The sequence below is a fragment of the Oncorhynchus gorbuscha genome, linkage group LG08 (assembly GCF_021184085.1).
Source record: "Oncorhynchus gorbuscha isolate QuinsamMale2020 ecotype Even-year linkage group LG08, OgorEven_v1.0, whole genome shotgun sequence".
Lineage (NCBI taxonomy): Eukaryota > Metazoa > Chordata > Actinopteri > Salmoniformes > Salmonidae > Oncorhynchus > Oncorhynchus gorbuscha.
In genome coordinates this window covers 53434526-53453037 of record NC_060180.1, presented here as the reverse complement: position 1 = coordinate 53453037, position 18512 = coordinate 53434526, and the positions used below count along the sequence as shown (strand labels likewise).

General features: G+C 46.4%; 1 protein-coding gene across 1 annotated transcript in view; it reads left to right on the top strand.

Annotated features, from left to right (window-relative positions):
• LOC124041818 (contactin-associated protein-like 2) overlaps positions 1-18512 on the top strand; it is a 73353-nt gene that overhangs the window by 46277 nt on the left and 8564 nt on the right. Inside the window, exons 18-22 of the mRNA XM_046359869.1 lie at positions 15213-15431; positions 15727-15963; positions 16151-16381; positions 16785-16918; positions 18375-18468. Coding sequence (XP_046215825.1) covers positions 15213-15431; positions 15727-15963; positions 16151-16381; positions 16785-16918; positions 18375-18468 — 915 coding nt within the window. The remainder of the gene's footprint in view (positions 1-15212; positions 15432-15726; positions 15964-16150; positions 16382-16784; positions 16919-18374; positions 18469-18512) is intronic.

Genomic DNA, 18512 nt, shown 5'->3' with positions numbered 1-18512 from the left:
AAATGTAAGAGAAAAAAGTGTTTTATTATTATGGAAAATGTATATTTTATTTCAGCTCATGAAACATGGGACCAACACTTTACATGTTGCGTTTATATTTTTGTTCAGTATAAAATATAGTCATCGCATAACTATTCACCCCCTTTGTTTAGGCAAGCCTAAATTAGTTCAGAAGTCAAATTTGGCTTAAGAAATCACTCACTCTGTGTCAAATAATAGGGGTTGACATGATTTTTGATTGACCACCTTTCCTCTGTCTCCCATACATACATCTGTAAGGTCCCCGAGTCAAGTATTGAATTTCAAGCACAGATTCAATAAAGACCAGGGAGCCTTTTGAAAGCCTCAAAGAAGGGCAGTGATTGGTAGATGGGTAACAATAACAAATGAGACAGTGAATATATCTTTAACCATGGTCAAGTTAATAATTATGTTGTGGATGATGTATTAAAACACCCAGACACATCAAAGATGCAGTCATCCTTCTGAACTGAGCTGCAGGGCAGGAGGGAAACTGCTTAATAATGTCACCATGAGACCATTGGGGATTTTAAAACAGCTACAGAGTTCAATGGCTGTGATGGAAGAAAACTGAGGATGGATCAACCACATTGTAGTGACTCAATAATGACCTAAATGACAGTGAAAATAAATGGGATGGAACTAAGCACAGGCAAAATCCTAGAGGAAAACCTGCTTCAGTCTGCTTTACACCAGACACTAATACCCTGACTACATCACTCGCTTTGCAAAATACATTTAGAAATCTATGTTATTCAATTATTGCACAAACATTGCTTGCGTGTGTCAACGAGCGTCTGAGTTGCCAAGAGCCAAAATAGAAGTCCTTTCTATTTCTGATGCAGATCGCGCTGCAAGTCCTGCCTCTCCCATCTCCCCATTGGTTTATAGAAGCAGGTACCCACATGCCATCTCCTAATTGGTTATACACACGTGGGTGATTGAAAGACGAACTGTGTTGCCAGTTGTCGTGGTACTACTATGAATGTTTAAATGCCAATCACAATATAATTTCAAAGATGAAAAAGCCTGGAAGGAGGAGAGATGACTAGAAACGATTCGGTTGGCCATTTTATGTGTGGATTAATTGTCAGAGTAGAGGACCTTGTGCATTTCAGGTACAAAAAGAACAACCTAATGTTTATATCCCAGCAACAGCAAGCTAGCTAAATAGGACAAATTAGCTAGCAAGTGCAAGCTAACTAGCTAAATTGTCATAAATGTTTAATGCTTTTCGACCTGTCCCCAAATTAATGTCATTGGTTCAGAGTTTGTTTTGATATTTTAACCTGCGTGTCGTGATCCCATTTGGTGTAGGGGGACAAAATATATGTATGCACAATGGCGTACGCACACAGTCGGTTTGGGTTCCGTGTAAGAGAGAAGTTCAGGACAATAACAGAGATGGCCGCCTCGCTTCGCGTTCCCAGGAAACTATGCAGGATATTTTACATTGTTACCCCAGGTAATCTTAGGTTTTATTACATACAGTAGGGAGGAACTATTGGATATAAGAGCAACATCAACTCACCAACATTACGACCAGGAATACGACTTTCCCAAAGCGGATCCTCTGTTTGGCCTACCACCCAGGACAATGGATCAGATCCAAGCCGGTGACCCAAAACAACGACGCCGTAGAAGAAGGGGCAGACGGAGCGTGTTCTGGTCAGGCTCCTTAGACAGACACATTGCGCACCGCTCCCAAGCATACTACTCGCCAATGTCCAGTCTATGTAAACTGGAAACCACATATCCTGAGGCTGCATTTATTGTAGCCGGCGACTTTAACATGGCTAATCTGAAAACAAGGCTCCCCAAATTCTATCAGCATATCGATTGTGCTACCAGGGCTGGCAAAACCCTAGACCACTGTTATTCTAACTTCCGCGACGCATTTAAGGACCTCCCCCGCCCTCCCTTCGGAAAAGCTGACCACGACTCCATTTTGTTGCTCCCTGCCTATAGACAGAAATTAAAACAGGAAGCTACCGTGCTTAGGTCTGTTCAACGATGGTCTGACCAATCGGATTCCACGCTTCAAGATTACTTCGATCACGTGGACTTGGATATGTTCCGCATTGCGGCAAACAACAAAATTGACGAATACGCTGATTCGGTGTGCGAGTTTATTAACAAGTGCATCGGTGATGTTGTACCCACAGCCTCTATTAAAACATTCCCCAACCAGAAACCGTGGATTGATGGCAGAATTCACGCAAAACTGAAAGCGCGAACCACTGCTTTAAATCAGGGCAAGGTGACTGGAAACATGACCGAATACAAACAGTGTAGCTATTCCCTCCGCAAGGCAATCAAACAAGCTAAGCGTCAGTACAGAGACAAAGTGGAGTCGCAATTCAATGGCTCAGACACGAGAGGTACAGTGCCTTGCGAAAGTATTTCGGCCCCCTTGAACTTTGCAACCTTTTGCCACATTTCAGGCTTCAAACATAAAGATATAACTGTATTGTTTTGTGAACAATCAACAACAAGTGGGACACAATCATGAAGTGGAACAACATTTATTGGATATTTCAAACTTTTTTAACAAATCAAAAAATGAAAAATTGGGCGTGCGAAATTATTCAGCCCCCTTAAGTTAATACTTTGTAGCGCCACCTTTTGCTGCGATTACAGCTGTAAGTCGCTTGGGGTATGTCTCTCTCTCAGTTAGATTGCAAATGTTCAGTTTTTACAAAAATATTATTTGTGTTGACAAATCGCTCCGTTTTCTCCATCACGTTTGGGTAAGAAAAAAAAAACGAAAATTAGGTCATTAATACGCTAACTTTTTTCCAAATTAACTCCATAATATCGACAGAAACATGGCAAACCGATGTTTAGAATCAATCCTCAAGGTGTTTTTCACATATCTATCGACGATAAATCCATCGTGGCAGTTTACTTTCTCTTCTGAAGAAATGGAACGCGCATGGACCTAGAGATTACGCAATAATTTCGACACAGGACACCGGGCGGACCCCTGGTAAATGTAGTCTCTTATGATCAATCTTCCAATGATATGCCTACAAATACGTCACAATGCTGCAGACATCTTGGACGAACGGCAGAGAGCTTAGGTTCATTCATGGCACATTCACAGCCATATAAAGAGACGATGGGAAACAGAGCCTCAAAAATTCTGCTCATTTCCTGTTTGAGGTTTCATCTTGGTTTCGCCTGTAGCATGAGTTCTGTGGCACTCACAGATAATATCTTTGCAGTTTTGAAAACGTCAGAGTGTTTTCTTTCCAAAGCTGCCAATTATATACATAGTCGAGCATCTTTTCATGACAAAATATTGCGCTTAAAACGGGCACATTTTTTAATCCAATAATGACATAGCGCCCCCGTAGGTTGAAGAGGTTAAGGTGGTCTCCAGGTCTTGGTTTGCTCGCTCCGACTGACCGTTAGTTTGGGGATGGAATCCGGATGACAGGCTGGCCAACGACCCTATAAGGGTGCAGAATGCCTTCCAGAACTGAGACGAGAACCCCAATTGGAGACCATGTCTACCGGGAGTCCATGGATCTGGAAGACATGCTGCACAATAAGCTGGGCTGTCTGCTTGGCAGAAGGTAGTTTGGGGAGAGGAATGAAATGGGCAGCCTTGGAGAACCGGTCGACTACCGTCAGAATGACAGTGTTGCCATCAGACGGAGGGGGGCCAGTGACAAAATCCAGAGATATAAGACCAGGGACGATGAGAAACCGGTAGTGGCTGCAGGAGGCCAGAATGAGCTTGCCGTGGAGTCTTGTTTTGAGCACACACAGTGCATGCGGTGACGAAGGAAGAGACGTCAGGGACCATTGTGGGCCACCAGAAATGTTGTCGAAGGAAGGATAGTGTACAACCGGACCCTGGATGACAGGACAGCCTGGAGGAATGAGCTCATTCCAGGACCCGGGACCGGACTGGATTAGAGACAAACAGCTAACCGGCCGGTTAGCCGGGTCTCCTTCACATCCAGGCTGGGAGTGTTGTGCCTCACAGACCAGATTCTCAATACCCCAATCCACAGTGGCGACAAGGCATAAGGTAGGGAGAATGTTTACAGAGGTCGAGGGTGTGGCAGAGGAACTGTATAGGGGGAAGAGGGCGTCAAGCTTCACATTCTTTGACCCTGGGCGGTAGGAGATGGTGAAGTTAAATCTGTTGAATAGGAAGGCCCACCGGGCCTGCCTGGAGGTGAGGCGCTTGGTTGTACGGAGATTTTCCAGGTTTGTATGGTCGGTCCAGACCAAGAATGGCTGTTCTGCTCCTTCCAGCCAGTGCCTCCACTCTTCTAATGCCATCTTCACAGCCAGGAGTTCTCGGTTGCCAACATTATAGTTCCTTTCAGCAGGATTGAGACGATGGGACAGGAAGGCACATGAATGAAGCTTCTGGTCCTGGGCAGATCGCTGGGACAGGATGGCCCCCACTCCAACATCCAAAGCATCCACTTCCACCACAAATTGATGCGAGGGGTCCGGATTGACCTCCTCAAATCAAATCAAATGTATTTAAAGAGCTGATATCTCAAAGTGCTGTACAGAAACCCAGCCTAAAACCCCAAACAGCAAACAATGCAGGTGTAAAAGCACGGAAGAGCTGCCTTCGGAAACTTCCGGATTCCATAGATGAACGCGCCATATCGGGTGCATGAGTGTGCCCGAGACCAGACCTCCTCTCACTCTTGTGTTCCCTTAGGTAAAGGCGATAAGGGAGTCGAGGTCCACAGGCAGTTCCCTAGAAGCTAGCTCATCCTTAACCTCCTCAGATAATCCGTGCAGAAGAGTATCGAAAAGAGACTCCGGATTCCAGGCACTCTCAGCGGCCAACGTGCAAAAGTCCACTGCATAGTCTGCCACACTACGGGAGTTTTGACGTAAGACGAGCAGTTTACTGGCCGCCTTTCTCCCGGAAACCAGAGATTCAAATACCTTTCTCACTTCTGCCACGAAGCCCAGGAAAGCCCCCTTCCCGACATTAGCGTAATAATATACGCCATCTGTCTGAAGGAAACAGAGATGGCTGTAGCTCAAAAACAAGCAAGCACTCAGAAATGATTCCCCGAATTTCGCTCTGGAGGTGGTAAGCGGGGTTCTCGGGGAGCCGGGATAGGCTGTACAATCTCACCACAGATAGGGGAAAAATTACTGTGTGACTGGGGTTTTTCAGAGATGGCAGGCAGCCTCTGGGCTAACTACCTGATTTGCTTCATAATAGCCTTTAACCCATGGTCATGGCATTCCGTCAAGGAAATTCCGTCAAGGAAATGAGCCCTTCCAAAAGGACCTGTACCAACTCCTCATGTCTCCTAATGGTGACTCCGTGCAGGGAGACAGCGTGGCAGAGCTGGTCCAAGTCTGCTAGATCTGTCATGGCCAGTTCGTACTATCAAGGCACAAGGCGAGACCCAGATGCAGATGGTTGGAGTCTTACAATGTTTATTACTCCAAAGGGGTAGGCAAGAGAATGGTCGTAGACAGGCAAAAAGGTCAAAACCAGATCAGAGTCCAGGAGGTACTGAGTGGCAGACAAGCTCGTGTTCAAGGCAGGCAGAATGGTCAGGCAGGCGGGTACAAAGTCGAGAAACAGGCGAGGTTCAAAACAGGGAGGACTAGGAAAAAGGTGAATGCAAACAGAAGGAGAACGGGAAAACCCGCTGGTAGACTTGGAAACATACAAGACGAACTGGCACAGAGAGACAGGAAACACAGGGATAAATACACTGGGGAAAACAAGTGACACCTGGAGAGGCTGGAGACAATAATGAGGACAGGTGAAAAAATAATTGTACGCAAGTATAAACACCATGGGACCACGATGCCGTCATACCGCTCAGGAAGAAGGCGCGGTCTGTCTCCTAGAGATGAACGTACTTTGGTGCAAAAAGTGTAAATCAATCCCAGAACAACATCAAATCAAATCAAATCAAATTTTATTTGTCACATACACATGGTTAGCAGATGTTAATGCGAGTGTAGCGAAATGCTTGTGCTTCTAGTTCCGACAATGCAGTGATAACCAACAAGTAATCTAACTAACAATTCCAAAACTACTGTCTTATACACAGTGTAAGGGGATAAGGAACATGTACATAAGGATATATGAATGAGTGATGGTACAGAGCAGCATACAGTAGATGGTATCGAGTACAGTATATACATATGAGATGAGTGTGTAGACAAAGTAAACAAAGTGGCATAGTTAAAGTGGCTAGTGATACATGTGTTACATAAGGATGCAGTCGATGTTGTAGAGTACAGTATATACATATGCATATGAGATGAATAATGTAGGGTAAGTAACATTATATAAGGTAGCATTGTTTAAAGTGGCTAGTGATATATTTACATCATTTCCCATCAATTCCCATTATTAAAATGGCTGGAGTTGGGTCAGTGTCAATGACAGTGTGTTGGCAGCAGCCACTCAATGTTAGTGGTGGCTATTTAACAGTCTGATGGCCTTGAGATAGAAGCTGTTTTTCAGTCTCTCGGTCCCAGCTTTGATGCACCTGTACTGACCTCGCCTTCTGGATGATAGCGGGGTGAACAGGCAGTGGTTCGGGTGGTTGATGTCCTTGATGATCTTTATGGCCTTCCTGTAACAACGGGTGGTGTAGGTGTCCTGGAGGGCAGGTAGTTTGCCCCCGGTGATGCGTTGTGCAGTCCTCACTACCCTCTGGAGAGCCTTACGGTTGATGGCGGAGCAGTTGCCGTACCAGGCGGTGATACAGCCCGCCAGGATGCTCTCGATTGTGCATCTGTAGAAGTTTGTGAGTGCTTTTGGTGACAAGCCGAATTTCTTCAGCCTCCTGAGGTTGAATAGGCGCTGCTGCGCCTTCTTCACGACGCTGTCAGTGTGAGTGGACCAATTCAGTTTGTCTGTGATGTGTATGCCGAGGAACTTAAAACTAGCTACCCTCTCCACTACTGTTCCATCGATGTGGATAGGGGGTGTTCCCTCTGCTGTTTCCTGAAGTCCACAATCATCTCCTTAGTTTTGTTGACGTTGAGTGTGAGGTTATTTTCCTGACACCACACTCCAAGGGCCCTCACCTCCTCCCTGTAGGCCGTCTCGTCGTTGTTGGTAATCAAGCCTACCACTGTTGTGTCGTCCGCAAACTTGATGATTGAGTTGGAGGCGTGCGTGGCCACGCAGTCGTGGGTGAACAGGGAGTACAGGAGAGGGCTCAGAACGCACCCTTGTGGGGCCCCCGTGTTGAGGATCAGCGGGGAGGAGATGTTGTTGCCTACCCTCACCACCTGGGGGCGGCCCGTCAGGAAGTCCAGTACCCAGTTGCACAGGGCGGGGTCGAGACCCAGGGTCTCGAGCTTGATGACGAGCTTGGAGGGTACTATGGTGTTGAATGCCGAGCTGTAGTCGATGAACAGCATTCTCACATAGGTATTCCTCTTGTCCAGGTGGGTTAGGGCAGTGTGCAGTGTGGTTGAGATTGCATCGTCTGTGGACCTATTTGGGCGGTAAGCAAATTGGAGTGGGTCTAGGGTGTCAGGTAGGGTGGAGGTGATATGGTCCTTGACTAGTCTCTCAAAGCACTTCATGATGACGGAAGTGAGTGCTACGGGGCGGTAGTCGTTTAGCTCAGTTACCTTAGCTTTCTTGGGAACAGGAACAATGGTGGCCCTCTTGAAGCATGTGGGAACAGCAGACTGGTATAGGGATTGATTGAATATGTCCGTAAACACACCGGCCAGCTGGTCTGCGCATGCTCGGAGGGCGCGGCTGGGGATGCCGTCTGGGCCTGCAGCCTTGCGAGGACCTTGTGTCATGTTTTGTCATATATTGTCTTGTCATTATGCTTTCCCTTCTGTTCGTTTCCCCCTGCTGGTCTTATTAGGTTCGTTCCCTTTTTCTATCCCTCTCTCTCCCCCCTCCCTCTCTCTCCTCTCTCTATCGTTCCATTCCTGCTCCCAGCTGTTCCTCATTCTCCTAACTCACTCATTTAGTCTTTTTTACACCTGTTCCCTATTTTGTCTTCTGATTAGAGTCCCTATTTCTCCCCTTGTTTTCCACTTCTGTCCTGTCGGATCCTTGTATGATGTTCGCCGTGCTGTGTCTCTGTCTCGCCCTGTCGTGTCTTGTTTCCCTCTGATGCAGCGTGTGAGCAGGTGTCTGAGTCTGCTACGGTCGGTGCCTTCCCGAGGCAACCTACAGTTAATGGTCGAGTCTCCAGTCTGTCCTCGTCACTACGAGTGGAATTAAGTTTGTTATGTTTTGTTTTCTGCTCTGATTGTCCAGGAGTATTGCCTATTTCCTTTACTGGAATAAAGACTCTGTTTTCGCCAAGTCGCTTTTGGGTCCTCATTCACCCGCATAACAGAAGGATCCGACCAAGAATGGACCCAGCGACTATGGATTCTCTCTACTCTACTCTCGAGTTCCAGGGAGCGATGCTCGGCAGACACGAGCAGGAATTGTCTGCTGCTCGGCATGCCGTTGAGACCCTGGCCGCTCAGGTCTCCGACCTCTCAGGACAGTATCAGAGTCTTCGTCTCGTGCCACCAGCTACTTCCGGGTCTTCCGAGCCTCCGGAACCTAGGGTTAATAACCCACCATGTTATTCTGGGCAGCCCACTGAGTGCCGCTCCTTTCTCACCCAGTGTGATATAGTGTTCTCTCTCCAACCCAACACATACTCAAGAGAGAGAGCTCGGATTGCCTACGTCATATCACTCCTTACTGGTCGGGCTCGGCAGTGGGGCACAACTATCTGGGAGGCAAGCGCTGAGTGTACTAACAATTATCTGAACTTTAAAGAGGAGATGATAAGGGTTTTTGATCGTTCAGTTTTTGGGAAAGAAGCTTCCTGGTCCCTGTCTTCCCTATGTCAAGGTAATCGATCCATAACGGATTACTCTATAGAGTTTCGCACTCTTGCTGCCTCCAGTAACTGGAACGAGCCGGCGTTGCTCGCTCGTTTTCTGGAGGGACTCCACGCTAAGGTTAAGGATGAGATTCTCTCTCGGGAGGTTCCATCCAGCGTGGATTCTTTGATTGAACTCGCTATTCGCATTGAACGACGGGTAGATCTTCGTCACCGAGCTCATAGAAGAGAGCTCGCGTTAACTGTGTCTCCCTCTCTCCGACACTACCATCTTTCCCCACTGACTCTGGCGTTGAGCCCATGCAGCTGGGGGGTATTCGCATTTCGACTAAGGAGAGGGAACGGAGAATCACCAACCGCCTCTGTCTCTATTGCGGTTCCGCTGGTCATTTTGTCATTTCATGTCCAGTTAAAGGCCAGAGCTCATCAGTAGGCGGAGGGCGACTGATAAGCGCTACTAGACGGTCCTCTCCGTCAAGTACCTGTACTACCTTACCGGTCCATCTACGCTGGACCGGATCGGCAGCTTCCTGCAGTGCATTAATAGACTCTGGGGCGGAGGGCTGTTTTATGGACGAAGCCTGGGCTCGGGAACATGACATTCCTCTCAGACAGTTAGGGGAGCCCACGGTCATGTTCGCCTTGGATGGTAGTCCTCTCCCCAGTATATTATGTGAAACACTACCTTTAACCCTCACTGTATCTGGTAACCATAGTGAGACCATTTCTTTTTTGATTTTTCGTTCACCTTTTACACCTGTTGTTTTGGGTCATCCCTGGCTAGTGTGTCATAATCCTTCTTTTGATTGGTCTAGTAATTCTATCTTTTCCTGGCACGTTTCTTGTCATGTGAAGTGTTTAATGTCTGCTATTCCTCCTGTTTGTTCTGCTCCCTCTTCACAGGAGGAACCTGGTGATTTGACAGGAGTGCCGGAGGAATATCATGGTCTGCGCACGGTCTTCAGTCGGTCCAGAACCAACTCCCTTCCTCCTCACCGGTCGTATGATTGTTGTTCTGATCTCCTCAAGAAGCGTTTTGCATCCGCTCCTATCCGTGTTGCACCTGACGTCACTAAACAGTTTATTGTCGAGGTTGACGCGTCGGGAGTGGGCGTGGGAGCCATTCTGTCCCAGCGCTCCGATACTGACGATGGGGTCCACCCTTGCGCGTATTTTTCTCATCGCCTGTCACCGTCGGAACGTAACTATGATGTGGCTAACCGTGAACTGCTCGCCATCCATTTAGCCCTAGGCAAATGGCGACAGTGGTTGGAGGGGGCGACCGTTCCTTTTGTCGTTTGGACTGACCAAAGGAACCTTGAGTACATCCGTTCTGCCAAACGACTTAATGCACGTCAAGCTCGTTGGGCGTTGTTTTTCGCTCGTTTCGAGTTTGTGATTTCTTACCGTCCGGGTAGTAAGAACACCAAGCCTGATGCCTTATCCCGTCTCTTTAGTTCTTCTGTGGCTTCTACTGATCCCGAGGGGATTCTTCCTTATGGGCGTGTTGTCGGGTTGACAGTCTGGGGAATTGAAAGACAGGTTAAGCAAGCACTCACGCACACTGCGTCGCCGCGCGCTTGTCCTAGTAACCTTCTTTTCGTTCCTGTTTCTACTCGTCTGGCTGTTCTTCAGTGGGCTCACTCTGCCAAGTTAGCTGGTCATCCCGGCGTTCGGGGTACGCTTGCTTCTATTCGCCAGCGGTTTTGGTGGCCTACTCAGGAGCGTGACACGCGCCGTTTCGTGGCTGCGTGTTCGGACTGCGCGCAGAAGAAGTCTGGTAATTTTTTTTCTGCTTCTGCTCCTGGTCTTGCTGGGTCTCAGTCTGTTCCCTGCCACCGCACTCTCCTGTTCTTGTTCCTGCCCTTGCTGTGTCTCAGTCTGTCCCTAGTTGTTACTCTCCTGGCCTGTTTGGTCCTGTTTGCTCTAAAGCTTTCAGTTCTCTACCCGTGTCTCATTTTTTTTAGAGTAGTACCCTAGTTTCCCTTTTTATCGTTTTCCGTTACGGTCCTGAGGAGAGGAGTTGGGTTCTTTCTCGGGACGTGCTGGACCGTTTGTGATCTATGATTTCCTCCGTTGCCACCAGTGTTCCTCCTCGAGTGCGCCAGGAGGCGCTCGGTGAGTGGGGGGGTACTGTCATGTTTTGTCATATATTGTCTTGTCATTATGCTTTCCCTTCTGTTCGTTTCCCCCTGCTGGTCTTATTAGGTTCGTTCCCTTTTTCTATCCCTCTCTCTCCCCCTCCCTCTCTCTCCTCTCTCTATCGTTCCGTTCCTGCTCCCAGCTGTTCCTCATTCTCCTAACTCACTCATTTAGTCTTTTTACACCTGTTCCCTATTTTGTCTTCTGATTAGAGTCCCTATTTCTCCCCTTGTTTTCCACTTCTGTCCTGTCGGATCCTTGTATGATGTTCGCCGTGCTGTGTCTCTGTCTCGCCCTGTCGTGTCTTGTTTCCCTCTGATGCAGCGTGTGAGCAGGTGTCTGAGTCTGCTACGGTCGGTGCCTTCCCGAGGCAACCTACAGTTAATGGTTGAGTCTCCAGTCTGTCCTCGTCACTACGAGTGGAATTAAGTTTGTTATGTTTTGTTTTCTGCTCTGATTGTCCAGGAGTATTGCCTATTTCCTTTACTGGAATAAAGACTCTGTTTTCGCCAAGTCGCTTTTGGGTCCTCATTCACCCGCATAACACCTTGTGAAGATGCTGGAGGACACAGTTACAAAAGTATCTATATCCACAGTAAAATGACTCTTATATCGACATAACTTGAAAGGCTGCTCAGCAAGGAAGAAGCCACTACTCCAAAACCACCATAAAAACTCCAGACTACGGTTTGCAACTGTACATGGGTACAAAGATCGAACTTTTGGAGAAATGTCCTCTGGTCTGATGAAACTGTTTGGCCATAATGACCATCGTTGTGTTTGGAGTAAAAGGGGAGGCTTGCAAGCCGAAGAACAGCATCCCAACCGTGAAGCACGTGTGTGGCAGCATCATGTTGTCGGGGTGCTTTGCTGCAGGAGGGACTGGTGCACTTCACAAACTAGGTGGCATCATGAGGAGGAGAATTATGTGGATATATTGAAGCAAAATCTCAAGACATCAGTCAGGAAGTTAAAGCTTGGTCGCAAATGGGTCTTCCAAATGGACATTGAACCCAAGCATACTTCCAAAGTTGTGGCAAAATGGCTTAAGGACAACAAAGTCAATGTATTGGAGTGGCCATCACAAAATCCTGACCTCAATCCCATAGAAAATTTGTGGGCAGAACTGAAAAAGCGTGTGCGAGCAAGGAGGCCTACGAACCTGACTCAGTTACACCAGCTCTGTCAGGAGGAATGGGCCAAAATTCTTACTTATTATGGGAAGCTTGTGGAAGGCTACCCGAAACGTTTGAACAAAGTAAAACCATTTAAAGGCAATGTTACCAAATAGCAATTGACTGTATGTACATTTCTGACCCACTGGGAATGTGATGAAAGAAATAAAAGCTGAAATAAATCATTCTCTCTACTATTATTCTGACATTTGTTATGCAGGTGAATGAGGACCCAAAAGTGACTTGGCGAAAACAGAGTCTTTATTCCAGTAAAGGAAATAGGCAATACTCCTAGACAAATCAGAGCAGAAAACAAAACATAAAAAACTAATTCCACTCGTAGTGACGAGGACAGACTGGAGACTCGACCATAAACTGTAGGTTGCCTCGGGAAGGCACCGACCGTAGCAGACTCAGACACCTGCTCACACGCAGCATCTGAGGGAAACAAGACACGACAGGGCGAGACAAAGACACAGCACGGCGAACAATATACAAGGATCCAACAGGACAGAAACGGAAGACAAGGGGAGAAATAGGGACTCTAATCAGAGGGCAAGATACGGAACAGGTGTGAAAAGATTAGATGATTGAGTAGGGGAATAGGAACAGCTGGGAGCAGGGACGGAACGATAGAGAGAAGAGAGAGAGGGAGTGAGAGAGAAAAAAGGGAACGAACCTAATAAGACCAGCAGGGGGAAAACGAACAGAAGGGAAAGCAAAATGACAAGACAATATAAGACAAAACATGACAACATTTCACATTCTTAAAATAAAGTGGTGATCCTAACTGACCTAAGACAGGGAATTTCTACAAGGATTAAATGTCAGGAATTGTGAAAAACTGAGTTTAAATGTATTTGGCTAAGGTGTATGTAAACTTCTGACTTCAGCTGTATGAAATGAGTAATGCGAGATATGTAAACATTCTTAAAGAGGCATTATTAAAGTGACAAGTGTTCCATTTATTAAAGTGGTCAATCATATCAGGTCTGTAGGTAGCCTGCCACCTTTCTGTGCAAGTGGTGGCTGTTGAAAAATCTGATGGCCTTGAGATAAAAGCTGTTTTTCAATCTCTGTCCCAGCTTTGATGCGTCTGTACTGACCTCGCCTTCTGGATCGAAGCGGGGTGAAAAGGTAGTGGCTCGGGTGGTTATTGTCCTCTTTTTTTGCCTGCCTGTGACATCGGGTGTTGTAGGTGTCCTGGAGGGCAGGTAGTTTGCCCCCGGTGATGCGTTGTGTAGATCGCACCACCCTCTGGAGAGCTCTGCGGTTGTGGGCGGTGCAGTTGCCGTACCAGGCGATGATACAGCCCGACAGGATGCTCTCAATTGTGCACCTGTAAAAGCTAGTGAGTGTTTTTGGTGACAAGCCACATTTTTTCACCCTCCTGTGGTTGATGAGGCACTGTTGCGCCTTCTTCACCACACTGTCTGTGTGCGTGGACCATTTCAGTTTGTCTGTGATATGAACACAGAGGAACTTAAATCTTTCCAGCTTCTCCACTGCTGTCCCGTCAATGTGGATAAGGGGGTGCTCCCTTTGCTGTTTCTTGAAGTCCATGATCATCTCATTTGTTTTGCTGACATTGAGTGAGAGGTTATTTTCCTGACACCACACTCCGAGGGCCCTCACCTCCTCCCTGTAGGCTCTCTCGTCATTGTTGGTAATCAAACCTACCACTGTAGTGTCGTCTGCAAATTTGATGATTGAGTTGGAGGCATGCATGGCCACGCAGTCATGGGTGAACAGGGAGTGCAGGAGGGGGCTGAGCACGCACCCTTGTGAGGCCCCAATGTTGAGAATCAGCGGAGTGGAGATGTTGTTTCCTACCTTCACCACCTGGGGCGGCCCGTCAGGAAGTCCAGGACCCAGTTGCACAGGGTGGGGTCGAGACCCAGGATCTCAAGGTTAATGATGAGTTCGGAGAGGGTACTATGGTGTTGAATGCTGAGCTGTAGTCAATGAACAGCATTCTTATATAGGTATTTCTATTGCCCAGATGGGATAGGTCAGTGTGCAGTGTGATGGCGATTGCATCATATGTGGACCGATTGGTGTGATCTAGGGTATCAGGTAAGGTGGAGGTGATATGATCCTTGACTAGTCTCTCAAAGCACTTCATGATGACTGAAGTGAGTGCCACGGGCGATAGTCATTTAGTTCAGTTACCTTAGCTTTCTTGGGAACAAGAACAGAAATACATGGTTTTGTGGTGGGCCATGTGCCTGCAAGCTGATTCTGGGTGCCAACTGGATGGTGTGTCCTCTGAAACATTGGGGTGGCTGGCTTCGTGTTTCGGACGACACATGGCTCTTGACCTTTGCCTCTCCTGAGTCCGTAGGGGAGTTGCAGCGATGGGATAAGACTGTAACTGCCAATTGGATATCACGGAAAAGGGGTCAAAAATTTAAAAAATAAGTCAAATTAGGAACCACTTTGGCCACCCTGTGTAGACTAGATGTCATAGCAATGCATTTCTGGAGTATTGTCAGGCATTACATGCAAATGTATCTATATGTATTTGTAATATATTTTACGTGACATTAAATATATTGAAATATAGTTTTTTTCCATATTGGTAATATAAACATGAAATATTAATTTTTCTAAAACTTAAACTAAATAAAACCTAGCAAGTAGATCTGAAAACTTACTGAAACTAAACTGAAAATCAAATACAAATCTTAAAACTAATAGAAATAAAAACGAATATAAAAACACAAAACTATAATAACCTTGAAGTGGAAGTTCAGTTTCCCTAAAAATGCTTGTTAAGTTTTTAACCACTCCCAAACAGACCAAGGTCTCTCATAGGCCCCAGCTTAATCTTTGCTTCATAAACGACCTCCTTGACAGATTTCCACCTCATAATTCAGCTGTTTCTCACCCAAAGCGTACGTATCCCCTTTGTCCCCACTGGCTCATAAGGCAGAGACTAAACCTTTCCACTTCTGAAGATCTAAAGCCTGTTTATCAGACTCACCCAAAACCGTTTCTGATGCCTTCCGCTCTGTCCTCTCCTGCCCAGCTGCCACGGTGGTGTCCTTTTCCTTTGATGTGGGCAACGGTCTGGTGGAGCTGAGTGTGAGGTCATCCACTCCTCTTAATGATGACCAGTGGCACAGGGTGGTGGCTGAGCGCAACGTGAAGGAGGCTGTGCTGCAGCTGGATGGGCAGTTCAAGGAGGTTCGCCCTGCACCCCCACAGGGTCACACTCGCCTGGAGCTTTACAGCCAACTCTATGTCGGTAAGACATCCTTCCTTCCTGCCTCCCACCACATAGGGTAATGATGATCAGGTTTATATGTCTATGTTTGTAAGACAACTGGTGCTCAGCTCATGGTGTTTGGACCCGACTTATACAGGCCCACACAGTTTACACACAGAAACAATGTCAAAAGCTATTAGGATGTCAAGTCAACAACTAACAAGTTTTAAAAAACTTGAGTTTACAATTTTTTTATCAGAAGTGTACTTGGTATCAAAGTTGTTGTAAACCAAAATGTCTAATGAGACTTTTTGTCATAAACGTTATCCTTCAGGTGCATCGGGTGGCCAGAGGGGCTTTCTAGGATGTATCCGTGCCCTGAAGATGAACGGTGTGACCCTTGACCTAGAGGAGAGGGCGAAGGTCACCCCGGGGGTGAAGCCTGGCTGCTCTGGCCACTGCACCAGCTATGGGCAGCACTGCAGAAACGGTGGCCAGTGCATGGAGAAATACAACGGTTACTCATGCGACTGCACCTTGACGGCGTATGACGGGCCATTCTGCACTGAAGGTAAAATATAGTCACAGCCATGTGAGAGAATGGTAACTCTAAATGTTTTCGTTTTATTTCAACTTCACAATGTTACAACTCTAACTTTACCCTTTACTTTTGGGAGGCTAATATCAATTCGCTTGTCAATTTCTCAAACGTCTGCTGATATTTTGCATTGCTGCCTTGTGTCTAATGTGTGTATTAGACGTGGGTGGCTACTTCGAGAGTGGAACACTCGTTCGTTACGACTTCCTTCCCGAGGGGGGCCTTCCAGCCATCAGGGATGTGAAGAGCCTGTCTCCCCTGCTGCCCACGGAGGGCAACCTTACACAGGAGGAGCTGGTGTTCAGCTTCAGCACCTCCAACACCCCCAGCATCCTGGTCTACATCAGCTCCAGGACCCAGGACTACCTGGCTGTGGTGCTCAGACACAATGGTGAGAGGGCAACTGCTCAAAGGGTTTAAAATGCTTGAGAGAATGTGAGAGCAATACTGGCCATCCGTTTAAAGGGTTTGAAAGGCTTGGAAGGTGAAGTTAATGCTTTAGCCAGCAAAGAACCACAGAATGTACAGGGAATTAGCTCAATAGCTAATTAAATAGTGCAACACACAGGTTGGGCATGGTTCTAGGCAGATGCATGAATAACTGAAACAGCAGAAAGAGAGAGTGATGGTCAATTTAGTATTTTAGCAATGTAGAGCTTAATTTAAAATACAATTGCCACTTGAGTTTGACACTCTAACCATGTTTCAAAGCCTGTGAGATAATGGGTGGACAACTATAAGAATATGATTAAGACACATTGGGACTGACTGGGCATTCCATCTCCCTCTGTCAGGAACACTTCAGATCCGCTACAGCCTGGGAGGCCTGAGGGAGCCGTTCACCATCGACCTGGACCAGCGCAACATGGCCAACGGGCAGCCCCACCACATCAACATCTCCAGGCAGGAGAGGAACATACGGCTGCAGGTGATAATAATGAGGACGTTGCTTTATCTATCTATGGAGCACTTTTCAGCTGCAGCTCCAGGATGACCCTAGTATTCCACTACCACAAAGGGTGATCTATCACACAGTGGGATTTGCCAATGTCCTGAAATGTATTTTCCCTCTGACTACTTTAGGCTGCAGGTAAAAATCTTAACAATGATGTAGTTTTAGCTTAAAAAAAAATCATCAAGCAGTTGAAAGGTAGGACTCTAATGCTCCACTTGAGTCCCAGGTTGGGACCACTCTCAGTGAGAGACCACTCAATTAGACTAAATTAGACTTTTAAAAATATGAATCAGATTTTTATTTGGCGTACCCGTGGGGGTGCTAAGGGTCCAACACGGATCCCAAAAGGGTTCTACTTGGAACCAAATGTAACGGCTTTCTTCTGTGGACGAAGGAGAGTACCAAAGCGCAGTGTGGTTAGTGTTCATCATGTTTAATAAAGACGATAAACGTGAACACTACAAAATACAAAACAACAAATGTGAAGGAAAAAAAACAGTTCTGTCTGGTGCAGACTCACGAAGACAGAAGACAACCACCCATAAAAACCCAACCTAAATATGGTTCCCAATCAGAGACAATGACTAACACCTGCCTCTGATTGAGAACCATATCAGGCCAAACATAGAAACGGGAAAACTAGACACACAACATAGAATGCCCACTCAGCTCACGTCCTGACCAACACTAAAACAAAGAAAACACAAAAGAACTATGGTCAGAACATGACACCAAAGGGGGTTATTCAAAGGGTTATCCTATGGGGCTAGCCAAAGTACCCTTTTAGGTTTTAAATAGCAAGTATTTTTCAAAGAGTGTAGTGCTTTTTTCACCGCTACTTTACATTTGCTCTTTTTGAGGTTTTCTTATGTAATTTATTCCATCCTGGCCAAATTTCCTCATCTGCTGGCTTGCACCTCTCCTACAGTGCATTCGGAAAGTATTCAGACCCCTTGACTTTTTCCACATTTTGTTATGTTACAGCCTTGATTCAGTTTGATAGATACACAGACTATAGATATAGCACTTTTCATAAAGCAGTTCAAAGGTAGAACACTAGTGCTCTGCCATCAGGAAGGGAGGACACCCTTCTCGGTGAGAGGGATTTGCTGATACCATTAAATCCAAAATACATATTTGTTCTGTGTCCTCTCAGACTGCATTAGGCTTTTTGCAACACACTAGACCCATCTTTCCTGTGGAAGTGGTTTATAGTGCATTATGCTTTTTAGCACAGGTTATTTCTGTTTGTTTATCGGATTTTGATAATGCATGATACACTGGCATCAGTTTGGATTTCCAGGCATATGCTGTTTAAAATACACCACTAGGTGGTAGTAATTAACAAAAATAAAAAAGCCGGCTGTTGGGTTTATAACTGACTGTAATATAACATGATTGATGACCATATCGTGATGTTCTTTTCCAGTTGGACCATTACCCCCCAGTCAGCTACACTCTGCCTGCTGGCTCTGACACCAAGTTCAACCTGGTTAAAACTATATTCCTGGGCAAAGTCTTTGGTAAGTGTAGATATAATCCATGTATTCCTACTGGAGTGTAAATA